This window comes from Nerophis ophidion, linkage group LG01, assembly GCF_033978795.1.
Source record: "Nerophis ophidion isolate RoL-2023_Sa linkage group LG01, RoL_Noph_v1.0, whole genome shotgun sequence".
NCBI lineage: Eukaryota > Metazoa > Chordata > Actinopteri > Syngnathiformes > Syngnathidae > Nerophis > Nerophis ophidion.
Window position 1 is genome coordinate 82109116 of NC_084611.1, and position 25000 is coordinate 82134115.

Here is a 25000-nt window from a genome sequence, read left to right on the forward strand (position 1 = left end):
CATGATGAAGTATTGGAGCTGTGCAGCAAAAAAACAAAAATCCAGAGAAACATTTTGAAATAATGATTACGTCAAATAAAAAACTAAATTCAAATGTTATGAATAGTATCCGAATTACTTGCTAAATATAGTGTCAAAGGCGCTAAATTTGATGATCCCTCCTGCTTTGTCTTCTTATCGTCTGGCAGACCAGATTGATGTGTGTGAGCAAAGGTGAACAGGTAGCACCAAATCTGTCAAATTGTTTGTGGCAGTCTGCCAAAATTAACTAGATGTATGGGAAACACTGCTGTATAATTGCACTATTTAATATTTTGGTCTACTTTACATTAGTATTAAGGCCAAGCTAAAACAAATATTAGAAAAAATAACAAATGGAATAAAAATTAATATTGATCCTGAGACTAAAGTGATATTTTTTTGACAGGAAATTGTCGTGGCTCATGAGTAAAATATTGTTAACAGAAACAAAATAAAAAAGGGATAGTTCAATAAATATATTTTGAGTGATTGAAACTAGTTTTTACTCCTCCCTTCCGCAAAAACATGGATGAATCCTGTTTTTCAAAGTTGTATTTGAGTATGTTCTATATATGTATGTATATATATATATATATATATATATTCATATATATATATATAATATATATATTAGGGGTGTTGGAAAAAATCAATTCGAATACGAATCGAATCGAATACGTTGTGCAATTCAAAATCGATTCTCATTTAAAAAAAATCGATTTAAAAAAAACAAAAACTTTTTATTTATTTATTTATTTTTTATCAATCCAACAAAACAATACACAGCAATACCATAACAATGTAATCCAATTCCAAAACTAAACCTGACCCAGCAACACTCAGAACTGCAATAAAGGCACAAACACGACACAGAACAAACCAAAAGTAGTGAAACAAAAATGAATATTATCAACAGCAGTATAAATATTAGTTATAATTTAAGCATAGCAGTGATTAAAAATCCCTCATTGACATTATCATTAGACATTTATAAAAATAAAAAAAATGAATAGTGTCACTGTGGCTTTCAGTTGCATCACATCTCATAAGCTTGACAACACACTGTGTCCAATGTTTTCACAAAGATAAAATAAGTCATATTTTTGGTTCGTTTAATAGTTAAAACAAATTTACATTATTGCAATCAGTTGATAAAACATTGTCCTTTACAATTATAAAAGCTTTTTTTTTTTTTGAAATCTACTACTCTGCTTGCATGTCAGCAGACTAAGGTAGATCCTGCTGAAATTCTATGTATTGAATGAATACAGAATCCTTTTGAATCGGAAAAATATCGTTTTTGAATCGAGAATCGAATCGAATAGAAAAAAATCGATATATTATCGTGACCCCAAGAATTGATATTGAATCGAATCGTGGGACACCCAAAGATTCGCAGCCCTGATATATATATAAAACATACTCAAAAACAACTTTGAAAAACAGGATTCAAAAGCATGGAAGATGTCTTTTAAAAATGTGTCATTTTACGAGAATAAACCATAATTTTCCAAACACACATATTTTCGTCCCTCATATTATGAATTCTAAACTGTGGCGCTTCAAGTTGTCGTCAATAACATTTATCGTGACGTACAGAAACTACCTTAACCAACCTCCAAATGTGGAGATATATGCTAACTAAATACAGTCTCAAAATGTAGTTTGTTGCGATAAGTTACTTATGACAAACTTGAAAAGAATAGTAAGTATTAATCAGAGCATACACACGACTGATAATGCAAAACTGGGCATGGCTCTTCGCCTCGTGGCTTGCAACAAGCTTTTTATTTCTAGCTGCCATGTAAGCCGGATTTTTGGCTCCCTCAACACAGTATTGTAGATTGCCATGTATTTACTAAAAGGTACATGCATGCAGGTTTTGCTGATAAACTGACAATATTCCCTAAAGAAGCACTGTGGCATTTATTGTGTAGAAATGATAGCAATGTTGCGTTCCACATTTTTTTCCTCACAAAAGTGTGCTTTCATTGAGTTAGAAAACTAACACGTTGTTGTGATGTTTGACAGACATAGACCACCAAGTGCAATCTGCTATGTGTATTGATTTTAAAATCAAATAATCCACTTATTTTTTTAAGTTGTGGCCCACAATTTGACTTTTTCGGTCAATTGCATTATCTTGCTGCTTTGCAGGCTTTCATGAAACCTCCCGTTTATGTGCTCTTTTTCACTGAAGAACTACTAACCTGTATTGCAGTTAATAACCATTGTTTACCTAAAGATGTAGCGACACTTATTAAAGGCAGTTAGACAATGTAAAATTTCCAAGTAGGAAATTTGCATTTCTTTTTTTTTTTTACACATTCCTGTTAAGTTATTTGTTTTCCATTGTCTTGTTTATATTTGTATTGTCAAATTGAAATAAAGTGCCCACTGGAAATGAACTCCTTTGTGTTTTCTGCCATTCTAATCTTTTAATATCTCACACACACACACACACACAACTATAAATGCATTGTAAACAGACATTCATATGCACAAAATAATAGAGCAATTTGACTTTTTTAGGTTCTTTAAATCAGTGGTTCTCAAATGGGGGTACGCGTACCCCTGGGTGTACTTGAAGGTATGCCAAAAGGTATGTGAGATTTTTTTTTAAATATTCTAAAAATAGCAACAATCCTAAAATCCTTTATAAATATATTTATTGAATAATACTTCAACAAAATATGATTGTAAGTTCATAAACTGTGAAAAGAAATGCAACAATGCAATATTCAGTGTTGACAGCTAGATTTTTTGTGGACATGTTCCATAAATATTGATGTTAAAGATGTCTTTTTTTGTGAAGAAATGTTTAGAATTAAGTTCTTGAATCCAGATGGATCTCTATTACAATCCCCAAAGAGGGCTCTTTAAGTTGATGATTACTTCTATGTGTAGAAATATTTATAAATGAATCACTTGTTTATTTTTCAACAAGTTTTTAGTTATTTTTTTATCTTTTTTTTTTTCAAATACTTCAAAAAAAGACCACTACAAATGAGCAATATTTTGCACCGTTATACAATTTAATAAATCAGAAACTGATGACATAGTGCTGTATTTTACTTCTTTATCTCTTTTTTTTCAACCAAAAATGGTTTGCTCTGATTAAGGGATACTTGAATTTAAAAAAACATTTTCACAGGGGGTACATCACCGGAAAAAAGTTTGAGAACCACTGCCTTAAATCAGTGTTTTCAACCACTGTGCCGCGACACACTAGTGTGCCGTGAGATATTGTCTGGTGTGCTGTGGGGAAATTATGCAACTTCACCTGATTTATGCCAAAAATATTTTTTGCAAATAATTATAATCTGCCAATAATGTGCCGTTGCTTAGTGTCTGTGCCAAGTAAAACTCGGCAGGGTAACCACGTAATACTCCATGTCAGGAGGTGGCAGCATTGCTTTGTAAAAGTCGGAATGTGTCGGGTGAGACAAGGATGGTTTGTTGTGAACGTGGACCCCGACTTAACGAATCGAAAGACTTATTCAGGTGTTACCATTTAGTGGTCGAATGTACGGAATATATACTGTACTGTGCAATCTACTAATAAAAGTCTTAATCAATCAATCCCGATATGCAGACCACGGTGGAAGGCAGTGTGCAGGTAAAAAAGGTATGTAATGCTTAAACCCAAAATGAACGAAAGGGAAAGGAAAAGGCTACGCAAAACGAAAGTCAAACTGACCTGCCTACAAAGTAAACAGAGACAGAATGCTGGACGACAGCAAAAACTTACGGTGTCCACAAAGTACATCCGTACGTGACACGACAATCAACAATGTCCACACAAAGAAAGATAGCAACAACGTAGATAGCCTTGCTGGCTAACACAAAGTACATTTTTTAACGTTTTCTGCTGGTGGTGTGCCTCCGGAATTTTTTTGGGGACAAAAATGTGCCTTGCCTTAAAAAGGGTTGATAAACACTGCCTTAAATTGATGACTAGTTCAAGCAGATTGCATTCATGACCAATAGGAGGCAGCAACCCCCATTAAACTGAACGATGCACCGCATGCTGCCTTCAGTGTAATCGAATATGGTAAAACTTGCCACAACAAGCTATGGATTTTGGTATGTGTAAGCTTGTATGGGTGTGGATGAAGTGCTTTTAAAGTATAACAAGATATAGTTCTACATTTTGATAAAATATAAATTGTTAAAAGCACTTTCTAAAAGAATATGTGCAACTTGGAGCGTTACAAACGCCAACGTAGTACTTCCGGGAGGTACCTAAACGCAACACAGAACATTGCCATGACAGACGGAAGCGGGAAATTCAAGCCTGTCGCTGCGTGATTCTTATTTGGGAGAAAAAAAACACAATTATTCCTCCTAACCAAACTTTACACTTTACCTGGTTAGTACACGTCGACAGATTGCCCATTCAACAAAATGGTAAGATGTTTTAACAACATTTATATTGCTTTTCTTGTGCTCTCGAGGCCAGCCTCCACGTCGTGTCTCGTTTGTTTACGTCAAAGTTTTTTCAAAGTGTTTTACCGAATTTGGTTATATTTAATATATTGTTGAATTTATAACCTCACAGACCAGATGCTGGTACTTAAAAAAATCATCGGGTTATTTACATTTCGATTAGTTCGATAAATGTCCAACGAGTACAGTAAAACTCGACGGAGTTGCCGTAAATGGGTGCTCTGTGTCGTAAAATTGCCTGACAACCATCCATCCATCCATTTTCTACCGCGTATTCCCTTTGGGGTCGCGAGGGGCGCTGGCGCCTATCTCTGCTACAATCGGGCGGAAGGCGGTGTACACCCTGGACAAGTGGCCACCTCATCGCAGGGCCAACACAGATAGACAACATTCACACTCACATTCACACACTAGGGCCAATTTAGTGTTGGCAATCAACCTTCCATCCATCCATTTTCTACCGCTTATTCCCTGTAGGGGTCGCGGTGTGCGCTGGTGGCCATTTCTGCTACAATCGAACGGAAGGCGGTGTACACTCTGGACAAGTGGCCACCTCATCACAGGGCCAACACAGACAGACAACATTCACACTCACATTCACACACTAGGGCCAAATCAGTGTTGCCAATCAACCTTCCATCCATCCATTTACTACCGCTTATTCCGTTTAGGGGTCGCGGGGGGCGCTGGCGCCTATCTCTGCTACAATCGGGCGGAAGGCGTTGTACACCCTGGACAAGTGGCCACCTCATCACAGGGCCAACACAGACAGACAACATTCACACTCACATTCACACACTAGGGCTAATTTAGTGTTGCCAATCAACCTTCCATCCATCCATTTACTACCGCTTATTCCGTTTAGGGGTCGCGGGGGGCGCTGGCGCCTATCTCTGCTACAATCGGGCGGAAGGCGGCGTACACCCTGGACAAGTCGCCACCTCATCGCAGGGCCAACACAGATAGACAGACAACATTCACACTCACTTTCACACAATAGGGCTAATTTAGTGTTGCCAATCAACCTTCCATCCATCCATTTCCCACCGCTTATTCCATTTAAGGGGCGCGGGGGGCCCTGGCGCCTATCTCAGCTACAATCGGGCGGAAGGCGTTGTACACCCTGGACAAGTGGCCACCTCATCGCAGGGCCAACACAGATAGACAACATTCACACTCACATTCACACACTAGGGCTAATTTAGTGTTGCCAATCAACCTTCCATCCATCCTTTTCCTACCGCTTATTCCGTTTAGGGGTCGCGGGGGGCGCTGGCGCCTATTTCTGCTACAATCGGGCGGAAGGCGTTGTGCACCCTGGACAAGTCGCCACCTCATCGCAGGGCCAACACAGATAGACCGACAACATTCACACTCACATTCACACACTAGGGCCAATTTAGTGTTGCCAATCAACCTTCCGTCCATCCATTTACTACCGCTTATTCCGTTTAGGGGTCGCGGGGGGCGCTGGCGCCTATCTCTGCTACAATCGGGCGGAAGGCGTCGTACACCCTGGACAAGTGGCCACCTCATCGCAGGGCCAACACAGATAGACAGACAACATTCACTCTCACATTCACACACTAGGGCCAATTTAGTGTTGCCAATCAACCTTCCATCCATCCATTTACTACCGCTTATTCCGTTTAGGGGTCGCGGGGGGCGCTGGCGCCTATCTCTGCTACAATCGGTCGGAAGGCGGAGTACACCCTGGACAAGTGGCCACCTCATCACAGGGCCAACACAGACAGACAACATTCACACTCACATTCACACACTTGGGCCAATTTAGTGTTGGCAATCAACCTTCCATCCATCCTTTTCCTACCGCTTATTCCGTTTAGGGGTCGCGGGGGGCGCTGGCGCCTATTTCTGCTACAATCGGGCGGAAGGCGTTGTACACCCTGGACAAGTCGCCACCTCATCGCAGGGCCAACACAGATAGACGGACAACATTCACACTCACATTCACACACTAGGGCCAGTTTAGTGTTGCCAATCAACCTATACCTACAAATATTTTTGTAATTTAATTCAAAACAATTTCATTATTATCTTAAAGGCCTACTGAAATCCACTACTACCGACCACGCAGTCTGATAGTTTATATATCAATGATGAAATATTAACATTGCAACACGTGCCAATACGGCCGGTTTAGTTTACTAAATTACAATTTTAAATTTCCCGCGGAGTTTCTTGTTGAAAACGTCGCGGAATGATGAAGCGTTTGATGACGCGTGTTTGTGACGTCACGGGTTGTAGCGGACATATTAGCCCAGCACCACTTACGGTTAAAAGTCGTCTCTTTTCATCGCATAATTACACAGTAATTTGGACATCTGTGTTGCTGAATCTTTTGCAATTTGTTCAATTAATAATGGAGACTATAAAGAAGAATGCTGTTTTTGGAAAACGGTGAATTGCAGCTGCCTTTAGCACCGAAACACAGCCGGTGTTTCTTTGTTTGTTGCGAATCTTTTAAAAAGAGCGGTCAAGCGAACATGTTTCTCTACGTCAACCAGCAAGTTTTTGGATGGGAAAATTGTGATATTAAGTCGGCTCTTACCGGAGACTTGAGTGGATTATGCGACCTCATCCTGCAGCTGTCAAAAAGGCAGCTGTGATCTTGGCTCCTCCATTGGCTTCTCTCAGAGACACTGGCGTTCCCCGCAGCCCTCCGACTTTCAGGTATGACTTTATAATCTCACTAAAACACTATTAACACAATAAGCAGATAAGGGAGTTTCCAGAATTATCCTAATAACATCTGAATCGCTCACACTGCCGTCGCCGGGAGCCGTCGCCTTTTTTTTTTTTTTTTCCTAGTCCTTCACTCTCATTATCCTCATCCACAAATCTTTTATCCTCGCTCAAATTACTGGGGAACTCGTCGCTTTCTAGGTCCGAATTGCACTTGCTGCTGGTGGCCATGATTGTAAACGATGTGAGGATCCCTACAACCCGTGACGTCACGCGCACATCGTCTGCTACTTCCGGTACAGGTGAGGCTTTTTTATTAGCGACCAAAAGTTGCAAACTTTATCGTGGATGTTCTCTACTAAATCCTTTCAGAAAAATATGGCAATATCGCGAAATGATCAAGTATGACACATAGAATGGACCTGCTATCCCCGTTTGAATAAGAAAATCTCATTTCAGTAGGCCTTCAAGTGTTTCCATACCCGGTTTGAAAAATTACTTCATGTCCAGGTCTGATTTAAATTAATGTATTAAATGGAGATCCAGCTGAAAACGACTATTATCAGTTTATTTGTGATGATTCTCATTTCTTCCATTCATGTTTCTGTTTAAGTCCAAAAAGAAAGGACTAAGTTTGGAGGAGAAGAGAAGCCGCATGATGGAGATTTTCTTTGAAACTGTAAGTTCATAACGGCAAAGGAAAAACAACAAGGTGATATGCAATATACAGAAAACTGGGCTGTGAAATCAATGTAAATAGAATTTTTTTTAAAGTGTCAGAATAATGGTGGTTTTGTGTGCTTTATCCTGTAGAAGGATGTCTTCCAGCTGAAAGACATTGAGAAGATTGCCCCAAAGACAAAGGGAATAGGTGAGTTCTGGCAAATTAATCAAGAAAAATAATAACTTTTTATTTTGTTTTTATTCTCAATTAATTATAATTGCATTTTCACCCTTTCTGCTCATTGTAACATGAATGTACTGCAACATCCATCCATCCATTTAACGTTTCTAAAAGTATTCCAGCCTAATGGAGTCACAACCAGCAGAGGGTACAATTGGGCCATTACTATATTGCCTAAATGGGCATGGAAACAGGAAGCAAACAGGAAGAGTGCATACTTAGATACTTTGTTTTCATTAACAATTAAATGATTGCCTAAATAGGCAATGAAACATAATGCAAACAGGAAGAGTGCATACTAATATAGTTTTGCATGAAGAAGTAACAGTTTATTACAATGTTGTGTGTATATTATCACTGACCTAGTGGTTAGACCAGGGGTAGGGAACCTATGGCTCGCGAGCCAGATGCGGTTCTTTTGATGACTGCATCTGGCTCTCAGGTAAATCCTAGCTGACAAATAATTCCACTTGTAATCAGAGTGTTGCAAATAATGTTCAAAATATAAAACATTCTCAAGCATTTTTAATCCATCCATCCTTTTTTCTATCGCACCTGTTCAAGAAGTTGCGTTACTGGTAAGAAGTAATGTATTTATTATTAGTTTGTGTGGCGGCTTTCCCTCCCGGAGGTTCTTCAGACCACCAAACACCGACATGAGAGCCTGTTTCAGGGTTACAATATATATATATTTTTTTCAATAAGTCTCTCAGTTGCTTTCCAGCAATTATCTTTTTCTCTTTTTTTCTCTCTCGCGCTCTGGCTCCAGCTCCAACCCTGTCTCTCCTCCTGGCTGCTGCTTATAACCAAGCGACAGGTGATTAGATAACAAGGCCCAGGTGGGCCATCCACGCACCTGTCGCTGATTCCAAGGCCGGTCCTGGCAACACTCTGCTTCTCTGCAGGCCCGCAGGCCACGCCCCCTCCACAGTTGGCTTCAGAATAACAATGTTATTACAAAGAATAAGAGACCTATTATACTCTACAAATGTTGGTCTTACTTAAAAATGCACGCGTTTAGTTGTATTCAGTGTTAAAAAAAATATTATATGACTCTTACCGAAATACATTTTAAAATATTAGGCTTCTTGGCTCTCTCAGCCAAAAAGGTTCCCGACCCCTGGGTTAGACTGTCCGCCTTGAGATCGGTAGGTTGTGAGTTCAAACCCCGGCCGAGTGATACCAAAGACTATAAAAATTGAGAACCATTACCTCCCTGCTTGGCACTCAGCATCAAGGGTTGGAATTGGTGGGTTAAATCACCAAAAATGAGTCCCGGGCGCAGCCACCGCTGCTGCTTACTGCTTCCTTCACCTACCAGAGAATGATCAAGGGTGAAATGCAGAAAATAATTTCGCCACACCTAGTGTGTGTGTGTGACAATCATTGGTACTTTAACTTTATATATACAAAATAGATGACATTTAATGGAAAGTGTATGGAATGATGTTTACCATCATTCCACACAACTTCAGTTTTGATGTGCTAATATTTTTCTGTGACAGTGGAGTCCAAGGTGCAGGGGTCATTTAAAGCCTACGTACAGCTTGTTTTGCATTTTAAATATATAATTAAAAAAATGAAGAAAATAGTGTAATATAATGTGGACGGGACTCTTGCTGCTGTCTTGGATCCGCTTGAACTGAACTCTCGCGGCTGTGTTGGAGCCACTATGGATTGAACTTTCACAGTATCATGTTAGACCCGCTCGACATCCATTGCTTTCGGTCCCCTAGAGGGGGGGGGGGGGTCGCCCACATCTGAGGTCCTCTCCAAGGTTTCTCATAGTCAGCATTGTCACTGGCGTCCCACTGGATGTGAATTCTCCCTGCCCACTGTGTGTGAGTTTTCCTTGCCCTTTTGTGGGTTCTTCCGAGGATGTTGTAGTCGTAATGATTTGTGCAGTCCTTTGAGACATTTGTGATTTGGGGCTATATAAATAAACATTGATTGATTGATTGATAATGAGGAACTGTTGATGCTACTTAAACCAAGTTTTTATTTATTTATGTATTTTTTTTAACTAATTAATTAATTACAAATGTTGATAGTATTAACAATATTAGTAATAATACAGTAATTTATGCAGTGCAATCATTTGGAAAGAAAAAATAAACACAATGTAAATGAATCAATGCAAATAAGTAGTAATTGTATAAATAATAAATTAAATAATTATATTAATGTATTAATAAATAAACCATATTGTGTAATTATTTTGTTGATGCAATTCCATCCGTCCATGTTCTACCGTTTGTGCCTTTGTGGGGGCCTGGAGCCTGTCACTTATAATATAAAAAGTCAGTAGTGTGAGGGTAAATATGAACTGAACAGTAGTTGGGAATTTGTCTATTTGCAAGGCCTACATTACAGCAGTGTTTCTGAACCATAGGGCTGGGACCTATTGGTGGGCCGCAAGCGTTCCCTAAAACAGTGTTTTTCAACATTTTCTGAGCCAAGGCACATTTTTTTCATTGAAAAATGAAACTCAGCAGCTGATATTGACAATTAAAAAGTTGTTCTGGCAATTGTTGGATATGACTTTAAAACCATAACCAAGCATGCATCACTATAACTCTTGTCTCAAAGTAGGTGTACTGTCACAACCTGTCACATCACGCCGTGACTTATTTGGAGTTTTTTGGTGTTTTCCTGTGTGTCGTGTTTTAGTTCTTGTCTTGTGCTCCTATTTTGGTGGCTTTTCCTGTTTTGTTGGTATTTTACTCGGCACATTTTAAGGACTTTTTTTATATGATTACTGGTACTCCCCTTGTAAAATATCTCTTAAATAAGTTAAAGTACCAATGATTGTCACATACACACTAGGTTTGGTGAAATTTGTCCTCTGCATTTGACCCATCCCCTTCTTCACGCCCTAGGAGTTGAGGGGAGCAGTGGGCAGCAGTGGTGCCGCGCCCGGGAATCATTTTTGGTGATTTAACCCCCAATACCAACCCTTGATGCTGAGTACAAGACGGCGTGATGTGACAGGCCGTGATAGTACACCTACTTTGAGACAAGAGTTATAGTGGTGCATGGTTGGTTATGGTTTAAAATCCATCCATCCATTTTCTACCGCTTATTCCCTTTTTGGGGGTCCCGGGGGGCACTGGCGCCTATCTCAGCTACAATCGGGCGGAAGGCGGGGTACACCCTGGACAAGTCGCCATCTCATCGCAGGGCCAACACAGATAGACAGACAACATTCACACTCACATTCACACACTAGGGCCAATTTAGTGTTGCCAATCAACCTATCCCCAGGTGCGTGTCTTTGGAAGTGGGAGGAACCCACGCATTCACGGGGTGAACATGCAAACTCCACACAGAAAGATCCGAGCCTGGATTTGAACCCAGGACTGCAGGAGCTTCGTATTGTGAGGCAGACGCACTAACCCCTCTTCCACCGTGAAGCCCTGGTTTGAAGTCATATCCAACAATTGCGAGAACATCTTTTTATTTGCTATTAATGAATTAAAGTACCGGTTTGATTTCAGCAAGAAAAAAAAAATATTTTACATGTATATTATACTCCATTAGGAATCTTGAATGCTATTCTCCGCACCTGCTTTGTTTTCGCAATCAAGACTATTTAAGTTGTGCAGATGCTATCTTTCTTTATGGGGACTTTTTTGATTGTCATGTACGAATTTACTTTGTGGACGCCATCTGCTCCACACGCTGTAAGTCTTTGCTGTCGTCCAGCATTCTGTTTTTGTTTACTTTGCGGCCAGTTCGGTTTTAGTTTCGTTCTGCATAGCCGTCCCTAAGCTTCAATGCCTTTTCTTAGCGGCACTCGCCTTTCGTTTATTTTTTGTTTAAGCGTTAGATACCTTTTTACCTGCACACTGCTTCCCTCTGTCGTCTGCATATGGTGATTATGACAAACCATGTTCCCAACATTTACAAAGCAATTAGCTGCCTGCTGCCACCTACTGATATGGAAGAGTATTACACGGCTACTCCGCCGAGCTCTAGACAGCACCGACTCTCAACTACGGCACATTATTTGCGGATTATAATTACTGGTGTGCAAAAAATGTTTTTAACCCAATTAGGGGAAATTACATAATCTCTCACGGCACACCAGTTTAAAAAACACTGCACTAAGGAACGGCACATTATTTGCAGATGATAAATATACTTTTGTAAAAAATATTTTTGGGACCATTTAGTTGAAGTTGCATAAATTCCCACGGCACACCAGACAATATTTCATGGCACACAGTGGTTGAAACACACTGCCCTGGAAGGCTGCTAAAAATGATTTATTTTCCAAGCTGTAATCCACTTTTCCACCACTTGTGGAAGTAATGACAATCTCAAACAAGCAGAAGCCGTCTGGAGCTAAAGTCATAGAGAAGTTTCTTAAGCACCAAAAGTATGACTTAAGTGGTGAAACTGTCCATTTGCACTTTGACAGTTTAGTTAAGAAACATTCATTATGAATCTAGGATATTTTTTTGTGGTGTAACATAATTGTATGTAGATTTATTTTTCTTCAGTTATTTATGACTCCTTTCTTATTCAGCATTTATTTAGTATTTAGTTAGTATTCCTTTTTCTAATCAGCCTGACCTAAGTCTAAGGTTTATGTGGTAAATAAATAACCGTTGTGATTAACACATGCTTTTATATCATTTGATAAGGTTGTAAACTAAGTAGGTTAGATATAATTCTTGAATATGATTAAATCAAAAGTAGGATTACTAATTCAGCGCTAATATTTGAGTGGGCCATGAGCCCTTATGAAGTGAAAAGTTGGTCTCTGAGATCAAAGAGGTTAAGAATTCCTGCATTACACATGTTATTTTTGTGCCAATATTGCTTTAACAGCTTGAAGAAATCCAATTCCTATTTTCTTGTTCCGTGTTTTAATGTGAAGAGGTTTTGTTCTGGGCCTGAGGCAATGATGCTGCCTTTCACTTTAGCTTTTCCCCCCACTTCCGTTTAAACAAGACAGTCTGTGTTTCATTGCCAAGAGCAAGGTGGTCCAAACCTTTGATGTACGATCCAATTTCGTTTCAGTCAATATTTGTTTATTCTTTCTGATATGTCGCGGGCCAATAATTAAAAAAAGAGGACATCCCTGGTTAAAAGCCTATAACCACGCTGGAAGGGCTGTTGCGACTGTAAAAGAGACAGGCTTACAGGGAAGAGGAAGTCTCAATAATGTCATCACTATGTTGCTTTGTAAGCTCCATTTCCTTTGACTAGTTCAAAGATAAAATCTTTACAGGCCTTAAATTTTGACTTTTTAAGGTCAAGGCAAGTGTTGCCCCGAAGTAGGGCTCATATTTTAGGGCACCAAGACATTATTTTCTTTCGAGGCAGGGGCTCCCATGCATGCATATATATATATATAATTGACATTTTTCCATTAATTTAAAAATTACACAGTATTTATTCTAAGGGGAAATCTCCAAAGCACAATCTGTGTAGTTAGTCTGCCGTGATTATCAAGCCAACAACGCTAGTGTGCATGCGCCTGACCTTATGTATGTGTGTATGTATGTATATATATATATATATATATATATATATATATATATATATATATATATATATATATGTATATGTATATGTGTGTACATATATACAATATATGTATACATATATATATATGTGTGTATGTATATGTATAAATATATGGGTATATATATATGTGTGTATGTATAATGTATATATATATGTGCATATATATGTATGTATGTATGTATATATATATATGTGTGTATGTGTATATATGTGTGTATGTGTATATATATATGTATATATGTATGTGTGTGTATATATATACATATATATGTGTGTATATATATGTGTGTGTGTGTATGTATTTATATATGTGTGTATATATCTATATATGTGTGTGTGTGTGTATGTATGTATATATATATATATATACAGTATATATATATATATATTTATAAATATATATGGGCGACATATAATATATGTCTATATACTATGATAAACAACATACTATAATATAGTATGTTGTTGTATCTTGCAACAGATATTTCTGCTTCTTTTTTGGTACGTTTCGTGGGGTAAAAAGAATAACCTTTCTTCCTCTCTTAAGTTATTTAGTTTTTTTTCTTGTCATCACAAACATTCTGCAGTAAATACAGTATAATTGCTGTAGTAACTACTATAGGACTTTTATTTCAAGTTAACATTTACTAAACAACACTTTCAAGTGGTAAATTATTTATTTGTATTCTCAAATTACTTGTATACATCAGTGTTTCTCACCGGTGTTTTGGTAAACAACAAGCGGTGACCCACATTGTGGGAGTTTTTAAAACTCAAATTCTGTATCTTGTATTAAATGAAAATACAGTAAAGCGCAGTTTAAATTTAAGGTACCGTAATATAATGTGTACCAACACATAAAACAAGTTTAATGATTAATTCAGGAACAAAATGTTTTTTTTAATTTTTATCAACAAACAAAACAAAAAAGAAGACTAAGTGTCTCTCTGCAGACTCTTTTTAGATCATGTTGCATCAGAGGAGTGGAATCTTTGCAGACACAAACACAAAGTCTGCTTACAAAATAATTATATATAAAAATGCTATTTTTTATTAATTTAATGAGTGTGTGGATTTTTTCAGTCAGGACCAACACAGTCACACAAATGTTCTGAGTGCCTGCAAGTCCGCATTCAGGGCAGTACTACTGGAGCGCTGCAGCAAACAGTGAAACTAAAGGGTCTGCTCCTTTAAAATGTTGTTTCAACTTGTGTGCTAGTGTTAGTCATCTTTCTCTATTTTATTTTTCTGGGCTGCACTTCCAGCTGTGTAAGGGCACAACGCTGATTGAAAATTAATTACATCGCGACAAACAAACCTCACTTTCGCGACGGTGGATTGGGAGGCCGTGCACACGGACACACTTTCACAAAAAACACGCGCAAAAGTATACAAAAACACACGCATTCATAGACACACACGGCATCAAGGTCAATAAAGGTGGATTGTTTCGTGCAGGATTATACCAAACATAGCTGCTTCCTTACTGTTTACAGTCATATCCACCATGTTTGATAGAGGAAATATGCCAACAGCTGATCACCATGACCGACCTCAAATCAACTATCACGTTCAAATAATCGCCCAGCCCTACTTATAATACAATAAGATTGATTTAAACAGCTGCCCTCGCCCTTCTCACACGATGGACTACTCCCCGCTGCTGTGCGGACTCGATTCAGGAACACAGACCAAAACAAACCCATTGCCGTGGTTTTGAGAATTTTTATAAAGATGAGATACAGAAGTTGACTTAGTGGAAGCAGTTTTAATTCAAACTACCAATGGCGTCAGGTTTTTTTCTCAAGGACACCGTTTTTCATTACAAATATGCGATGAAAAACTATTGTGAACGAGGGTTTGTTAAGATGTAGCGCAAGCTCGGCATGGTAGGAACCCGGAAAGCACTTTTTTTAAGTCAACAGCCTTGTCTCGTTCACGGTCACTGACAAGAGCTCTCTTTTTCCCACCAGTCATACACTTTCGGACTTCATAATAATAGCCACGCACAGTAGCAGTGTGGATCTTTGGGCACGTAACGATTGGATCCGATTCCTGGGGTGACTATTAGATTCAGAATTGATTCTGTATTTTTTGTTAGTTTTGGACTCCTTTATTTCCTGTTTGCTTTTGTTGCCATGGTTATTCATTGTGTTCACCTGTCTCTGATTAGTGCTCGCCCGCTCACCTGCTTCCCGAGCACTAATCAGGGGCAGTATTTAAGCTTGAGTCAGTCAGTCGGCTGGCTCACTGTTCGATCCATGCCGTGTCCACGTAAGTGTTATTGGTTTCATGCCACAGTTTCATGTTGTTCCATGCCATAGTCCATGCTAAGTGTTTAGCTTCTATGTTTCCTGCTTTAATCTTTTTTTTTGTTCATTAGCTTCTCGTGTGATCGGCACGCTTTTTTTTTTTTTTTGTGGTTCCTGTCTTGTCTGATGTGTAGGATTAATTGGTAATTAAAAATGTTCCTACCTTCTACCGAAAAGTCCGTTTGCATTCTGGAAGAACAATCCTCGCAGCAAGCTTCGACCCCCAAAAAATACAAAAACATGATTTGGACCACGGATAATGACAGATTCAACACAATTCCCAAATTAAATTGATTCTTGCGATGTATTATTTGAAACTTTTTCAAATTTTTTTGAGTGAGACTTTTATTAATATATTGCACAGTACAGGCAGCACGGTGGAGGAGGGGTTAGTGCATCTGCCTCACAATACAAAGGTCCGGAGTAATCCTGAGTTCGATACCGGGCTCGGGATCTTTCTGTGTGGAGTTTGCATGTTCTCCCCGTGACTGCGTGGGTTCCCTCCGGGTACTCAGGTTTCCTCCCACTTCCAAAGACATACACCTGGAGCTAAGTTGATTGGCAACACTATATTGGCCCTAGTGTGTGAACGTGAGTGTGAATGTTGTCCGTCTATCAGTGTTGGCCCTGCAATGAGGTGGCGACTTGTCCAGGGCCTACCGCCCGAATGCAGCGGAGATAGGCTCCAGCGACCCCAAAAGGGACAAGCGGTAGGAAATGGATGGATGGATGGATTGCACAGTACAGTACATATTCCGTACAATCGACCACTAAATGGTAACACCGAAATCATTTTTTCAACTTGTTTAAGTCGGGGTCCACGTTAATCAATTCAAAACAGCTCCTCTGGTTGCATGGCCTAAAAAACATATTTTTAAAAATGAATTCATTCACACTCACATTCACACACTAGAGCCAATTTAGTGTTGCCAATCAACCTATCCCCAGGTGCATGTCTTTGGAAGTGGAAGGAAGCCGGAGTACCCGGAGGGAACCCACGCAGTCACGGGGAGAACATGCAAACTCCACACAGAAAGATCCCGAGCCTGGATTTGAGCCCAGGACTGCGCCAGCGCCCCCTCGCTACCCCAAAAGGGAATAAGCGGTAGAAAATGGATGGATGGATGGAATTCATACAACAGCAATTTTTATTCTACTTATATTTGGGATGAGTAAGAGTCACGATTCGGATTTGATTCAATTTTTGTTTTTTTGTGCGACCGACTGGGCTGACAAATACTGATCTCTGAAAAATGATTAAGTGTTATTTAATTTTCCCAACTTTCTATGAAAGTAAAAGCATTGTGCGGCTCGCCAAGCTTCACTGTGCAACTTACATGGCAGTTTCTTAGCACATGCTAAATGACCATGTTGCTTTTTTTTAATGTGGGAGGGCCCGATGACCAGGTTTGCCTTTATGCCCCTGACAAGAACAAGAGAGACGTTGTTCTTGGCGCGACGACATATTCTTTCCCCGCCACACTTAACTAGTTCTCCTCTTTTTGTGCAGTATTATTATTCTATGGAAGTGCCTACGTAACCAGGAAACGTCAGAACACGAGGACGGCCTGTATTATGGACTTGGGTGTTTACACGTTAATCATTACCATGAATTGATTAACGTGGACCCCGATTTAAACAAGTTGAAAAACTTACTCGGCTGTTACCATTTTTTTTTTTTTTTGTTAGTTTATTAAGGATCCCCATTAGTCTACACCGCAGTGGAGACTATTCTTCCTGGGGTCCAGGCAAAAAACATCACACAACCACAGAACAAACGATTAAAATGCAGTACAACATGATCCAATAATAAATTGTCATAATACAAAAATAGCAATAACAACGAACCAAAAAATACAAATAAATGTTGTTACATAATAATTTTCATACCAAAGATCAAAAATAGCAATATAAAAATAGATATACTGTATACATTTTTGCAAAAATAAAACAAAGAACCAATGGCCTAAAATATACACATTAGTGTACCATAGACAAACAATAAGTGACGAAAAAGTATCATCCATCCATTTTCTGCTGCTTATCCCATAATCAATAAAATACTCAATATCTGTCAATTGTACGGAATATGTATTGAACTGTGCAATTTACTCATAAAAGTTTCAATCAATCAATCAATGGACCTGGGCCAGATTAAGTGCTTGTCTGCTGTTTTCATAAAAGTAGTTTGGCTCAGGCTTTACCCAACACTCATACAGTTAAGTGGGGTAATTGATACAGTCGTTATGGAGCTATTACCATAGAAACAATGACGCAGCTCAGTTACCCCCAGTATACGGCAGCTTAGAGGTGTGGTGTTTGACGTGCAGAGAACAGCGGGCTCTTGCTATGTGTGCGCGCGAGTAAGCGTGTGTTTGGGTGAGCACGGCACTTAAGTGGACACAACAATAACGTGTTAGAAATTGGATCGCGTTGCTCGGCCCGTGATTGGAAGCACATGTTCCCGAGCCCCTTACAAGGGCATGATGTCGTTACTTTGCAAATGGAGGGGGAAGGGGACATTTCCTGCAGAATGTGCTTCAAAAAAAGAGAGAAAAGGCAAGCCCCTTCAAGAGGAAATGGGACAAAAATGTTTTTTCATCCATTTGGTATTTTCCCAACGTGAAGCTACTCATAGCCCAGCACATAAGTCTGCCAATGTGGGTTTTTTTGTTGTTTTTTTTGGGTGCATTGCCATGCAGGAGTGTCACGTTTCACCGCTGACACTGTGCAGGATGCTGGGGCTACTCAGCGACGTGTAGAACACAGACTTTTTGACATTTAAGCCGCACACGTTTTGTAATAATACCAAAAAATATATTGAAAACAACTATCCCTCATGGTATGTTGGCCTAAACCCTGGGGTAGGCAACCCGCGGCTCTTTGTTGCCGCCCTAATGGCTCCCTGGAGAATTTTTTATAAAGTTTTGAAAATGGAAAAAGATGCAGGGACATTTTTTGGGGTGTGTTAGTATGTTTTTTGTTTGAGGACAAACATGACACAAACCTTCCCAATTGTTAGAAAGCTCACTGTTTGAAGGCCTACTGAAATGAGATTTTCTTATTCAAACGGGGATAGCAGGTCCATTCTATGCGTCATATTTGATCATTTTGCGATATTGCCATATTTTTGCTGAAAGGATTCAGTGGAGAACATCGACAATAAAGTTTGCAACTTTTGGTCGTTAATATGTTTGTGTGTAGGCTTCACTGATGACAGTATTTGGTGAACATCGTTTTGTCCTACTGATTTCGGCGGTTCTTGAACTCACTATAGTGTGGACTGTGACGCAACAGTTTGTTTACACGTACAATCTTCCACTCTTCTTTGTCTCATTTTGTCCACCAAAAGTTTTATACTGTGTGTGAATGCACAAAGGTGCGCTTTGTTGATGTTATTGACTTGTAGGAGTGCTAATCAGGCGTATTTGGTCAGTGCATGACTGCAAGCTAATCAATGCTAACGTGCTATTTAGGCTAGCTGGATGTACATATTGCATCATTATGTCTCATTTGTAGGTATATTTGCGCTCATTTAATATCCTTTACATTTATCCTCTTTGTATATAATTTAGTTTTGCATGTCTCATGACACATTATCTGTATGTAATATTGGCCGCATTTCAGATAGTTGTTTGTGTGCCATGTTGTTCCAGACCACAGCAAACATTACCTAGCTTGCCAAAGATTGTAATAAATCTATTAAAAAAAGGCAGTCCGCGGTTTCTTTTAACCTAGACACATAATTATACCTTTGGTCATTAAAATACACTAATTTTCAGGAGTTATTTTACTAATGGTTTCTAATGTTGTAAAAATGTGTAGAATAAATATTAAATGAAACATTTTTTGTCAACGAAGATTTGCTTTAGCTTGCGACACATAGTCATTTTGATAGTAGGCTAATATAGCTAATATAGATACTTATGTCATGTTTTGCCTTATACACAGTTCTTCATTTTTTGCGGCTCCAGACAGGTTTGTTTTTTGTATTTTTGTTCCAATATGGCTCTTTCAACGTTTCGGATTGCAGACCCCTGGCCTAAACAGTCCCCCCCCCCAAAGAAAATAATGAAAATAATAATTTCCAGAGTCAAACTGTGGCCATCCTAAAACCTTTATTCACTCTACAGGCAGAGTTTTAGGTCACTTTTTAACATTATAAACCAAGGGTGTTAAACTTGTTTTTTATTGAGGGCCACACCACAGTTATGAAGGTGGCTAGTAACAGTGAACAGAATGAACATAAATGTTTAAGGTTTTGCCTCATATTATTATTACATCTACCTATGTCAGTGGTTTTCAAACCTTTTTCACCAACACCTCAGAAGGAAATGGTCCTCCAAGTACCACCATAATGACCGACATAAAATACAGTAGCATAATAGACCTAAGTCTTCATTAAAAACAAGACAGATGTTTTATTTAACAAGTATATTTATTATATTTGGCCACTGTAACATTACACGCAGTTTGACCTGTAACACTGTGTTTGATTATAGGACAATTAAACACTGTACTTTAATGCGTGCCATTATACGTAGCCCGTGTACTAAATAGATAGATAGATAGTACTTTATTGATTCCTTCAGGAGTGTTCCTTCCGGGAATTTTCAATTCCAGCAGCAGTGTAAAGAGTTTAGATGAATTTAAAAAGTAAAAATATAATAATGGGGGTAAAAATGGAAACAAAATAGAAAAATATTACAATAAGAATAAAAATAAAAAGCAACAATGCAAACAAAGCAACTAATACCAGCGTTTGATAATCACTGGCCTATGCATTAGATTTTTTTTTAACACTAAAAATTTGTAAATAAATACAATTTATAGTGTTTATTACAGCATATTACTGCAAGTGGGAAAATAGTACTACTGTTTTTTTTACCATAAAAATTGGCAGCTCAGTTGCCACAATTGTACTGTAAAATTTTCAATTTTTTTTTTTACAGTGTATTACTGTATAAGGAGAAATAATGCCACTTTTTTATTTTTACAGTAAAATTCAGAGTTGCCAGTTTTTCTTTACCGCAAAATCTATGGTTTTTGTTTTTGCAATGTATTACTGTAAATGGAAAAAACGCACCACATTTTTTTGGTGTGAAAAAATGGCAATTTTACAATAAAAAACAGTGGTGCTACACTTCCCTTTACATTAATATGCTTTAAAAACTCTGTAAAATTGATGGTAAAAACCATAAGCATAGTTGCCGGAATTTTTACCGTAAAATCTATTGGCATTTTTACAGTGCATGATTTGATAGAAAGCTTGCTTTGAAATCTTAAATCCGGCAAATATTTAAGTTTTGTTAAAACATGTTATCATTAAATAATGTTTGTTGCATCATTTCAGATAATCTTAACATTTAAAATACATGTAGTTAATGTATTTTTTATGTCGAAATGGAAAGAACGAATGAATTTAGTAAGAAAAGATCATGTATTTTATTGATGCATATCATTTCTAGGCTTTCGCAGGCGATATAAAATGATGTGCTGGGCCTTTGGTTTGAAACCTGTGTTTTAAACTGTCCTATAAGTGTATTAAAATACACTTTGGTCAAATGTAACGTGACAAAAGCATCACGCAGACGCTGAGTCATTGTTTAAACTTCTGCAGTGGCACACAAGTGTAAAAAGAAGGTAACTATGGTCAGTGTAAAGACATGAAAATAAGACTCTCATAACAAATGCGGGTCACGTAATTTCCTGTTTGTATTCTATGTATATTTTCTCGCTTCCAAAAGGCAGTAAAAGCCATCGAAAAAACAACACACCACGATTCATTCTGCTAATAGTGTGAGTTCAGCAACTGAGATCCAGCGAAATGGGTGGTTGGAAGTACAGGTTTTTGTGTGACTTAAAAAAAAAAAAAAAAGTTTCTTCATTTTTACCGAGTAGCAAGCTTAACACCGTGGCCATTAAATGCTGTGTCTTACAGCTCCCATGACGGTGAAGGATGTGCTGCAGAGCCTGGTGGACGACAACATGGTAGACTGCGAGCGAGTGGGCACGTCCAACTACTTCTGGGCTTTCCCCAGCAAAGCTTTGCACGCTCGCGAGCTCAGACTAGAGGAGCTGCAGAAGCAGGTGACCACACGCTTTTGGAATGCAAAAATTGGAAATTACTTCATAAATGTGAGTCGTTTTTGTACAACGAATGGCCAATGCATTAATCGGGCTGTTTTCTGACAGAGGGCTCACATGCTGTAAATACTGCAACAGAAGGTACACATTAAAGGTGCAGGACCACTTGGGTCCAAATACTGATTAGGTTTGTTGTATATATACTGAAACACAGAAACTACTGTATTTAGAAGTGAATGGAATGAGGTTGATTGAAAATGTCATCGGGTTCTCCTTGAACGTGGGGTCATGCTTACGTTCATCTAGAACAGTGGTTCTCAACCTTTTTTCAGTGAGGTACCCCCTGTGAACATTTTTTCAATTCAAGTACCCCCTAATCAGAGCAAAGCAGATACAGAAGTAAAATACAGCACTATGTCATCAGTTTCTGATTTATTAAATTGTATAACAGTGCAAAATATTGCTCATTTTTAGTGGTCTTTCTTAAACTATTTGGAAAAAAAGATATAAAAATAACTAAAAACTTGTTAAAAAATAAACAAGTGATTCAATTATCAATAAAGATTTCTACACGGGACGGCGTGGCGCAGTGGGAGAGTGGCCGTGTGCAACCCGAGCGTCCCTGGTTCAAATCCCACCTAGTACCAACCTCGTCACCGCCGTTGTGTCCTGAGCAAGACACTTCACCCTTGCTCCTGATGGGTGCTGGTTGGCGCCTTGCATGGCAGCTCCCTCCATCAGTGTGTGAATGGGTAAATGTGGAAGTAGTGTCAAAGCGCTTTGAGTACCTTGAAGGTAGAAAAGCGCTATACAAGTACAACCCATTTATTTATCATTTACACATAAAAGTAATCATCAACTTAAAATGGCCTCTTTGGGGATTGTAATAGAGATCCATCTGGATTCATCTACTTCATTCTAAACATTTCTTCACAAAAAAAGAAATCTTTAACATCAATATTTATGGAACATGTCCACAATCTAGCTGACAACACTGAATATTGCATTGTTGCATTTCTTTTCACTGTTGATGAACTTACATTCATATTTTGTTGAAATATTATTCAATAAATATATTTATAAAGGATATTTTAATTGTTGCTATTTTTAGAATATTTAATAAAAATCTCACATACCCCTTGGCATACTTTCAAGTACCCCCAAGGGTACGCGTACCTCCATTGTTGCATTTCTTTTCACAGTTTATGAACTTACATTCATAATTTGTTGAAGTATTATTCAATAAATATATTTATGAAGGATTTTTGAATTGTTGCTATTTTTAGAATATTTTTTAAATACCTCACGTACCCCTTGGCATACCTTCAAGTACCCCCAGGGGTACGCGTACCCCCATTTGAGAACTACTGGTTTAAGGGATATATTCTATTGCGTAGTTAGATTTTTTGCTCATATCTGCTTTCTGCAGGAATATATGGCCTTCTTGTGCACTCCGTGCCTGCACTGCTTGCTGTACAGCAGCCTTCTTAGCTTGGTTGACCACCACTGCTTTTTACTTCCGGGAAGAAACCCCTTGTCGGAATACAAGCTATACTCATCTTTCGACAAGTAAAAAATGTGATTAAATACAAGACATTTTACACCCAAAGGTCTCGGAAGCCCAGGAGCGTAAAAGTTCTCTCCAGAATGCGGTTGGAAAAGCCAAAGAAGGACGTGAGGACACGGTAAGAAGTGTGCTTTTAAGTGTGAAACTGAGCGTCTATGCTAAATGTCCTCGTGCGTATGCTGGTGTAGACTGAGAGGAGCGCCCTGCTCAAGGAGCTTCAGGCTCTGAAAGACGAGCAAATTCAGCTGCACACCGAGTTGGACAAGTATAAGGAATGTGACCCGGAAGTTGTCGAGCAGATGAGTGAGTAGTAACACAACACAACCTAAGACAAAGACACACAAGTACTCTACCGGTGACACAACAGTAAATACAACCACTTGTCAATCAATCAATGTTTATTTATATAGCCCCAAATCACAAGTGTCTCAAAGGGCTGCACGAGCCAGAACGACATCCTCGGTTCAGATCCCACATCAGGGCAAGGAAAAACTCAACCCAGTGGGATGACAATGAGAAACCTTGGAGAGGAGCGCAGATGTGGGTGACAAAATTGTCTGCCAATAAACAAAAAAATTTGGCTTGTCAAGACTTTCCAAAACAAGTAAAATTAGCTAACCTCAATGAATTCCAAAATACCTTAAAATAAGTATATTCTCACTAATAACAAGTGCACTTTTCTTGATAGAAAAAACAAATATGGGACCTTTTTTCTCAGTATGTTGAAATATATTCTTGTCCATCTGGCTGCCATCTGTTTTAATTATGAGACACAATTGTGTCAAAGTCATGATTGTTTTATTTCATGCTTGAAATAAGAAATTATTACTTTTAAAAATGAGTTTTATACTCGTGAGTGTTGATGACACAGCTTTGCAACAGTTGATATTCTACTTTCAAGCATATTTTACTCAATGTAGGTCATAAAATCTCAGCAACAAGCTGTAATATCTTACTGAGATCATTTAGGACCAAAACACTTAAAACAAGTAAAACACTAACATAAAATCTGCAGAGTGAGAAGAATTATCTTATCAGACAGAAAAGAAGCAAATATCACTTTTTATTGAGATATTTAATCTTACTCAAATTTCAGTTTTTGCAGTGTGGCGATCAAAGATTTTATTCGGTGGCCGAATTTTTTAAAGCATATCTAGTCCAGTGGTTTTCAACTTTTTTTCAGTGATGTACCCCTTTGAACATTTTTTTTAATTCAAGTACCCCCTGAACAGAGCAAAGCATTTTTGGTTGGAAAAAAAGAGATAAAGAAGTAATATACAGCACTATGTCATTAGTTTCTGATTTATTAAATTGTATTACAGTGCAAAATATTGCTAATTTGTAGTGGTCTTTCTTGAACCATTTTGAAAAATAACTAAAAACTTGTTGAAAAATAAACAAGTGATTCAATTATAA

At 38.4% G+C, this 25000-nt stretch overlaps 2 protein-coding genes across 5 annotated transcripts in view; both read left to right on the plus strand.

The window, feature by feature from the left end:
- The window catches only part of trim2a (tripartite motif containing 2a), a 49393-nt gene extending 46964 nt beyond the window's left edge, over window positions 1–2429 (plus strand). For both annotated transcript variants that reach the window (XM_061913292.1, XM_061913301.1), the window contains exon 12: window positions 1–2429. This exon is cut by the window's left edge and continues 446 nt beyond it. The gene's annotated coding sequence lies outside the window, so the exon portion shown is untranslated.
- Window positions 2430–4188: 1759 nt separating this feature from the next.
- Window positions 4189–25000, plus strand: part of mnd1 (meiotic nuclear divisions 1 homolog (S. cerevisiae)) — a 29937-nt gene continuing 9125 nt past the window's right edge. Inside the window, exons 1-7 of one of the 3 annotated variants that reach the window (XM_061913324.1) lie at window positions 4189–4431; window positions 7378–7478; window positions 7790–7855; window positions 7990–8047; window positions 21872–22020; window positions 23628–23702; window positions 23773–23887. In XM_061913324.1, coding sequence (XP_061769308.1) covers window positions 7832–7855; window positions 7990–8047; window positions 21872–22020; window positions 23628–23702; window positions 23773–23887 — 421 coding nt within the window. In that variant the 5' untranslated portion in view covers window positions 4189–4431; window positions 7378–7478; window positions 7790–7831. The remainder of the gene's footprint in view (window positions 4432–7377; window positions 7479–7789; window positions 7856–7989; window positions 8048–21871; window positions 22021–23627; window positions 23703–23772; window positions 23888–25000) is intronic. The other 2 variants (XM_061913314.1, XM_061913334.1) reach the window with 2 other exon arrangements.